This window comes from Podarcis vaucheri (genome assembly GCF_965113315.1).
Source record: "Podarcis vaucheri genome assembly, chromosome: 5".
In the NCBI taxonomy this organism is placed as follows: domain Eukaryota; kingdom Metazoa; phylum Chordata; class Lepidosauria; order Squamata; family Lacertidae; genus Podarcis; species Podarcis vaucheri.
Window position 1 is genome coordinate 50569979 of NC_138763.1, and position 9012 is coordinate 50578990.

General features: G+C 40.9%; 1 protein-coding gene across 1 annotated transcript in view; it reads left to right on the forward strand.

Moving 5' to 3' along the window:
• Positions 1–6286, forward strand: part of LOC309532943 (uncharacterized protein) — a gene marked incomplete at its 3' end in the record, with an annotated part of 54864 nt that extends 48578 nt beyond the window's left edge. Inside the window, exons 4-5 of the mRNA XM_082223731.1 lie at positions 5287–5454; positions 6220–6286. Of these exons, the coding sequence (XP_082079857.1) occupies positions 5287–5454; positions 6220–6286 (235 nt within the window). The remainder of the gene's footprint in view (positions 1–5286; positions 5455–6219) is intronic.
• Between the last annotated feature and the right edge of the window lie 2726 nt (positions 6287–9012).

Sequence of the window (9012 nt, forward strand, 5' to 3'; positions counted from 1 at the left end):
GACAGAACACTGGCAAGGATGGAGGAGAACTGGGGGGGGGGAGGTGGCAAGTGCAGATGGCCTCACACCTGTGCTCCCCCCCCACCAAAAACCTAATGCTTCCCTTTACACTGCTTCACCCCTTCCTATTCCTATTCCAGGAGGATGGCAGTGCGGCAGAATCCCATAGGAGAAAATGCAGAATGCTCCCACTCTCCACTTTAAGGGAGTGTAGGTGTGCTTCAGTTTTTGACTGAGAAAAAGGAGGAAACTTAGGGGAAAGTGCAGTAGATCACGGGAGGTGAGCAGGTTTGTGAATGGGTGGATTTCACGGTCATAGTGAGGGCAAAAGCTGTTTGTTCTTTTGTTAAGTCCCAGCTGGGAAACCATCCTTCTGCCTCCTCTGCCAGGAACCAGTTAGTTCTTCCATCTTAATTAAACTTAAGTGGCACCCTATTTAATGCATTTCCTGGTAACATCTGCAAATTACTCTTTAAAGGTACAGAACAGCAGGAACACTTAAGTGCAAGCACGTCCCACAGAGGTAAACACTTGCAGGTCAGTTAACAGTCAGAAGCTTGGTTGTTTGGGATATCTGCTTTTTTGCTACACAAAGCTGATTCGTTATATATTTTTGTTTTGCAGACATTCCTGTTTTAACTATGGACCAATAAATTCAGTACTCCAGTTCTTAAAATGCATGCAAAAGCTTATTTGCTTCTCCGGTACCCTGCTGGCTGCAGTGTAAATCAGAAGCAATGGCTTTGAAATACAAAACTGATTACAGGAGTAGGGATGCCAAGTATAATTAACTTTCTCGTGGACTTAAATGATGAATCACTTTGTTCATAGCTGTCAATAGATTGAAGCACTGTTTTTTCTTTCAAGTCCTTTTAGATTCCGACGAATAAAATAATATTATTTGCTCTCAAGTTGTAAAAATTAAAGGTGTCGGATTTGGAATGTAGTCAGTGCTGCCAGTTAAGAAGGCAGGGCATTGTAGAACACTGTAAAGTGCACACTGTGAAATGTTACTTTCTGTATTCCAAGAGGAAGTATTATGTACTGACAAAAGGTGATCCTTCGATAATTTTTCTCATGTTTTTATCTTCTGAAACGCCCTGAGATCTTCTGATGAAGGGTGGAATATAAACCCAATACAGTGGTATCTCAGGTTAAGTACTTAATTCGTTCCGAAGGTCCGTACTTAACCTGAAACTGTTCTTAACCTGAAGCACCACTTTAGCTTAAGGGGCCTCCCACTGCCGCCGCACCGCCGGAACATGATTTCTGTTCTCATCCTAAAGCAGAGTTCTTAACCTGAAGCACTATTTCTGGGCTAGCAGAGTCTGTAACCTGAAGCGTATGCAACCTGAAGCGTATGTAACCCGAGGTACCACTGTATTTAAAAAATGAGAGGTTGCGTATCTGAACATTCAACTCTGTACTCCAGCAGAGGACTATTTGTATATCTATTTTTTATGCAGGAGGGCCAGAAACAATCACCACCATGGGCTAGAATGTGAAAGCACCAATGCAAAGATCCTTGTAGTAAGCATGTCTACACATGCTTAATTCAAAAGTCAGCTTTCAATGTGCCACAAAATGAATGGTATCCGTGTGTCTCCAAGGATGTGCTGTCATGGTTGCCAATAAGCTTGGTTATGATTACGGATTTTGAACCTCCTGTTCTCATCACACTTCATACCTACCACTGATTTGGGCTGGTGGGATACTGCAGTGGCCCTTCCAAGAGTGAGTAGGTGGGAATATTTCGCTGCTTTTGCTGGACAGCTCCTTGTGAGAGAAGGTTTTGAGATGCACAGTTGTGGTGGAATGGGGACAGGCAAAAATTCAAAGATCAGGACTTCCCTCATAACCCAGTTAGGATGTCATGATAAATAGGGCAGCTGGCCTAAGGACATTAGAGTCATGTGGAAAGCCTATTTCTCACAACCTTCAGACTCCAACATGACTCTGACTGGATGTGTATGGACTAGGAATCAGGAAGGTGGTTTGTGCTGTTTTTACAATAACTTTGTTGGAGAGGAACAAGACTTGCATATCATTTGTGTTCCTTTTACATATTTGCTTTATATTATTGCAATTTATTTATTGGCTGGTTTATATATTAATAGTTGATAACTTCAGTGATTTTGTGTAATAACATGTTTCTGAATTGTTTAATTGCTGATATGTCTATTCATTCAATCATTACTTTAATTGAATTATCGATATATATATATGTTTAGAAAATATTTTTTTAATATATCTATTATATCTACAGTTGCTAGAGAAACAGAACACTGAAGCCATAACCATACCAGCTCATAACAGGGACATTTTCTTTTGTTTTAGTCTCTCCCTAGGATTGTAGTTTTCAGCTAACTTGAAAGCATATTTTCAATGAAAACTCCAACAGCTAGAGTGATTACTCCCCCCCCCCCAAGCTATTGGGTGAGCAGCTGTTGACAGAACACTGAATTCTGAAATTTAGGATAAACCCCCATTAATATATTACAGGCAGGGAAAAAAGATGAGACTAATTGCAGGAGTTTCAGCCAATTATCTATTCCAAATTCTTCATTGGAGCTACCCCTGAGGTTGGTCCAGAGGCTGCAGCTGGAGGAAAAGAGGGAAGCTAAGTTGCTTGTAGAGGCAAACTGCTACCTGCCTATCACACATAGCTTGTGAGATGTGCACTGGCTGCTAATCTGCTACTGAGCCAAGTTCAAGATGCTGGTATTAACATATAGCATCTTATGAAGCTCTCGACCAGATTTATTGAGAGACGGCCTTATCTCTTATATACCTGGTAGGTTGCTGCAATCTGTGGGAACGTTTCTCCTTCAGTTTCCAAAGATCACAGAAGCCCTCTCCACAGTGATTCAGAGTAGGGTTTTCAGTGTGGCTGCCCATGGTCTGTGGAATAGTATTCCTGTCAAAATACAACAGGCACTCATTATCTGCACTTCCTGAAAACAAGGACTACATTTTAGTTTTGACAGATTTTCCTACGTGGATAAATGGGGCTTTGCCACGAGAGTCTATTTTTTATTTGTTTGCTTGTTTTGCTTTGTTTTAAATTAATCTGCTGTTTTTGTGTTTTTATTGTACATTGCCTTGAGATCATTTTATAGCAGGTGAATAAAAAATGAAAAATAAATAAAAAGTAATATAAGGAAACTAGTAAAAATACAAGTCTATGGATACTGTGAAGGCAAATGCAGTCTAAAAAAGGTGGGTGAAATCCTTATAATATTGCTAATGAGATTTAAGGAGGGTACGGGAGGAGGAAAATAGGAGAAATGTGCCAAAAGGGGTAAACCTACCAAGAAAAGCTGGATTCTTAAGGTTTTATTCTTTACTGGCATGGAACCACATTGCCATTTTTTTCTGGTGCATTTCCTCCACCAATTGAAGTAGATTTTCTCAATCATTTTGCGTTATCTAGACACAGGTTCTGCCCCCAAGGCAACCTACGATCTGAAGTCATTCTCTTCTTACCATGACTTGGAGACGGCCCAGACCAATCCTCATTTGATTTACCTTGAACTCAAATTTGAACAATTGTATGAATCGTACATAAATAGTTAACTGCAATGTAATCAGCCAGCCGATAAGCATCCAGTGAAATCTGAAAAATAAGAGCAGGGAATAGTGTGATGCACTTGTAGTGTTTAGTACGACTAATTGCATGCATTTTTTGGAACTTCCTAGGGAGTTCGTGGGATGTATTATTGTGTTTTGTGTTAGCAGTATTGGATGAATCATCTCTGGAATAATTTATTTTGCTAACACAAATAGCATTGGAGGGACTGAGAACAGTTGGGCCGCATTATTTTTCTGTATGATCTTTTCCTCCTCTTTCTCTCTTTCTTTTTTGGTGTGTTTGTAATACATCAATAAGTGGCTACATGTAGCTTCCTGTTGAGATATAAACAAAAGCCACAACAAAATTAAGGCAGCTCAGGGAGTCTTTCTTGTATGTTTCTGAGAAGCAGAGTGTTTATCAAACTTTTGCTTCCTCAAAACATAAAACCTTTATTTACTGATAAAATTAAATTCTGTGGGTGGTTTTTTTTAAAATTCATTTTAAAGCAGGGCTGACTCTGGAGTGCAGTAAGCAGTGAGGGATATTTCTTGGGTACTCTTAATGTAATAAATGTTGGGAATGCTTTCTTGGGATTGTAACTGCGGCAACCCTTGAGAGAACCATATCTCCTGTGGCTCCCCCAGGCATTTGTCCACACTGCAAACAAGCATGTTAGGATGGGACAGGGTGGAGGAAAGGGAAAAAGGCTTGCTCTTCTGCTCTCCCCTCCCAGCACATTGCAGCTGTTGATGTTCCAGCTGCCATTGCTAGAAAGGGATGTTTGTACTGCAGTATCGGTGGTGGGATGGGTTTTGGGGGTGATTGTGGAAATGGATGGGTTCAGAGCCCTTGAATTTGTTTAGAAAAGTGATCCAAAGTTTAACAGATTTTTCTTTGTAAGGACTCAGAATCTGAGTTAAATGAAAGTGAGCTCCAGAAAGGTTGCCCTCTCTGGTAAATGAAGCTCTCCAGCAGACAACAGTGACCTACTCGGTATATAAGGGATAAGACGGTCTCTCAAGTCACCTCAATGGGGTCATAGACCACACCCACCCACCTACCCACACCTCTCCCCACAATAATATTGTAGTAGAAATGCATACCTACTGTAAATGAGTCATAAAATTGTAGAAGGAGAGCGGCAATGGGGAAGAATAGGAAATATGTTTTCTGTTCACAAGAATCATTGCCTAGAACTTCTCCAGTTTGGTTTCTAAGCATTAACAAGATGTTGATTGCACATTTCAAAGCTCCCCCCCTAAACCCATAAAAGCAACAACTTTTATACAAATGAAAGTGGAGATTTTCTATATTCAGCACTTGTGCTCCAGCCATTAAACTAGATTCAGCATGGCAAAGCATCATATAAGCCTTCCTATTTGCAGACTGTTCTCAACCAAATCATTTTCCACACGTCATTTTCTATCTATTATGTACATATTTTTCTAAATCACTTTATTGCATTTTTTTTGGTGCAGCAAAAAGTGCACATTATTACTGTAAGCAAATTCTAGGAAAATACAATAGGGTTATAGAGTATAAGAATTTCACAGCAACAAAGGAGATAGATTGCCTTAAAAGGAGAAGCATTATTGTGGTGAGGCTTTCATCTCATTACAACACATTAGTCCAGATTGAATTATGGAAATGTGACTATGGCTGGGGTAAAAAAGTCTTTCTCAAAATGCCCTCCCTTCTCCTTCTCCTTACAGGCCACAAGAAGTCTATTGTACCAACTTTTACAGGGAAATATTATTTGGAAGAGCAGAGGAATCTAGCAATCTTGTGCTTTCTTTGATCTTATTAATTTCACTTCCAACACCATTAAACAAAAGTGTAATGACTTTTCTATCTGCAAGGCCATTATTATTTCATGCGTGGTGGGGGAGACACACAGATACACAATGTGCTGTAATGATGTATAATTGCCCAATGCTGTGGGTGGGTCTGGTTCAGGGCTTGCTGTCATGGGGAGTTTTTGCAGCTGCAACTATATTCTCGAGGAAAACAATATGAAAAAAAGATGAGGTGCTTGAAAATCTAGAGAGATAACACACATTTTGAATTGCAACCACAAAGCAATAGGGAAAAACTTACACATTATGTCCTTCTTTTTCTTTATGTCTTTTTTAAAATTACTTTTTTATTCAAAATTAAAACAAGACATATTATCCAGAAACATAGCACCCTTATTTCCCCCTTTTTTCCTCCCTCCCCCCACAGAACCCACCCACCCCTACCCCCTGACTTCCCTCAGTTTCAGTCTTTGATTTCCTCTAAAAATGCTGTTTTCTGCATGTTACACAGTTGTATAGATCCTCAACCTATTTAAGTAATAATTATCAATAAAAATTTGTGACTGTTTATCCAACTCTTTATGTCTTGATGTACTGTGAACCCCACACACAAGTCCTCTGCGGTTGCTGCAGATATGGGATAAAACTATTGCATTATTAGCTGACATGATCTAACTCTATTGCAGAAGTTCTGGTTTAACCTTCTCATCAGAGATCTGCAGTGATATTTTTTTTTTGCCAGAACCCCAATAATGGAGAACATTCCTTACTATGTTTGTAGGAGCATCGGAAGCTGACTTATTCCAGGTTAGTCAGTTTGTCCATCTAACCACCTATTGTCTACTCTAGCAGCAGCACTCCAGAGTCTCAGGCAGATGAGATCGACATGACCGGCTACCAGATTCTTTTTAAATAGAGAGAGCAGGGATTGAACTCAGAACCTTCTGCTTGCTAAACGAATGCTCCCCCACTAGTCTATGACCCCTCTTCTCGTGTACAGTTTGTTTTTTCCCTAAAGGCTATCTGATTCAGATGTTCTCTTTCTTTAAAGTTTTGGGATAAAATGATTTTACTTTATCTTCAAAAGAGATTAGTATTTTCATTTGAGTTGGACTGAGGAGGAAAAACTCATTCCCTGCAACTCATCATACTAAGCTTCTATAACAGCTGGATGATAACTGCTTTTGAAAATAAGACCTGCAGTTACTTGTCAAAATGGGAGTTGTGATATATATATATATATATATATATATATATATATATATATATGCAGGTTTTGGTGTCTTCGGGTGTCTTCCCGTGTAAGAGTTGGGGTGTCTGGGCGACGTTTCGACGAGGTCTCACTCGTCATCTTCAGGCTGGTGCTTTCGGCTTCTTGTTACTGGAACAGAGCAGGGTCTTAGTGTTTGAGTTCCTATAAATACTGTTGAGGGGGTGTGGTGTATAGCCTCCAACGTTCTGGGCAGAGAGGAAGTTCCTAGATTAGTGTGCCTTTTCTTCTTTTGTTCCTTAATTACTTGAGGGATATCTTGAGTGATTTCATGAGTGATATTCTGAATACCACTTAGGTGGGTCATTAAGTGTGGATTAGTTGCTAAAGCTTTCGTGTCTTGACCTCTTGAGCTTGTGAAGAGTTTTTCTGAGAAGATGGCTGTGCTGCATTTAGTTGTGCTCTGGCTTGGCTTCGTGTATAGGGGCGAGCTGTGGTTTTGTGCCCTGTGCCAGCCAGATCTGTGTAGGGATTGCAGGGGGGTGCAGCATCCGGAGGTGCCACTATAGTTTGGCTACTGGATGGAGTTTGTAATTTATCTGTGGAGAGGGTCTGGGTTTGGGTCTGGTGTGGTTGATTGGTGACGGCGTTCTGTGTGCCTCTGGTTCTGGTGTCGGTTTTTGTGGGGAGGGCTAATTTCCAGATGTCTGGCAGGCGGGACGTGTCGTCACGCTTGTTCATGTTGTGAGGGTGTTTCTCTATCTCGATGGCTTCCATGATTATTCTCTTGTGGTGATGTTCCATGTTAAAGAGCAATTTGGAATCTGCAAAATTAATTTCGTGTCCTGTTTCTTTCATGTGTTGGAAAAGAGAGGAAGTTTTTTCTTCTTTTTTGACGGCATTCTTGTGTTCTGCGATACGTGCATTTATTCGTCTGTTTGTTTGTCCAATGTACGTGGCTGGGCAGACTTTGCAGGGTATTTCATAGACCCCTTGGTTTTCCAACTGGATTTTGTCTTTGGGGTTTCTGAGGATATTGGCTATTTTTTGGTTGGTGCAGAAGGCTGTTTTGATATTGTGTTTATGGAGGATTTTGCTAATTTTATCTGTAGTGCCCTTGATATAAGGAAGGAGGGCCATGCCATTGTTTTCTTCTGTGTCTTGGTTTTTGGGGGGTGTTTCTTTTTGGATTAGCTTGGTAACCCTGTTTTGCTGGTACCCTGTTTTGCTGGTAATTAAGGAACAAAAGAAGAAAAGGCACACTAATCTAGGAACTTCCTCTCTGCCCAGAACGTTGGAGGCTATACACCACACCCCCTCAACAGTATTTATAGGAACTCAAACACTAAGACCCTGCTCTGTTCCAGTAACAAGAAGCCGAAAGCACCAGCCTGAAGATGACGAGTGAGACCTCGTCGAAACGTCGCCCAGACACCCCAACTCTTACACGGGAAGACACCCGAAGACACCAAAACCTGCATTCCTGTACCCGTGAAAATCTACGAAAGCATATATATATATATATATATATATATTTTCATCAAAGAATGTACAATGCACAAAGATGACAGCTCTACCAACCAGTGACAGGAAGGTCTGAAGGATCTGTTTCAGAGTTTCAAATGAATGTGGGAAGGCAGGCCTGTAGAACAAGATCACTAAAGGGGTTAGGCTAAGGCAAATTCCACGAGATGTCAATCATCTTTTGTGTTTATTTGCATTTTGCTCTGGCCGCAACCATTCTTCCAGAATTGTAAAGCTTTGCCACGGTTGTGAACCTCTGACAATAGTAAAATATCTACTATGTCAGGAGTAAAATGCCTACCATGTTAGGAGCTGTAATTCACATTTATTATTATGTATTATTTATTGATATTTGAATAGCAATAAATAGATAGATGGATTAATTAATGGCTTGGCCTCAGCCTGGGAGTAGTGGGGTAGCCTTTTCATTTGCTCCAGCCAGGGCAAAAGGCAAAGGTGGTGGTTCTTTCCCTTTTTACTATGCCAAGTTCAGACTGGTGTAGCTGGGAAATCACTCAGATCCAAAGCCAAAGCAAACTCCCCCCCCCATTCCCCATTTCAGGGCTTTTCTGCAAGCCACCAACTGTGGGAGAACCCAGCAGCAGCAGCTTCTCAGCCTCCCAGTTGCCGCAGCAGAGCTCTTCACACCAGCAGAACCCAGTAGAAGGTCAGCCCCACCTTATCCTAACCTTCAGTGGCATGGCTCAAAAGTTAGGTTTGCAGCTTCAGTGCTCTGCAGATTTTTAATGCTTTCTCAAAGACTCCACAGCATTTACGATTTCAAATAAAAGTGTTCCACACATTTCAAACAGGTTCAGCTTAGGTTGTGGAAAGGAATATCACTCAAACCTCCACCCCTCCCCACTTGCTATCCCCACTCCACCCCAGTCCAGATGATCATGTTTCTG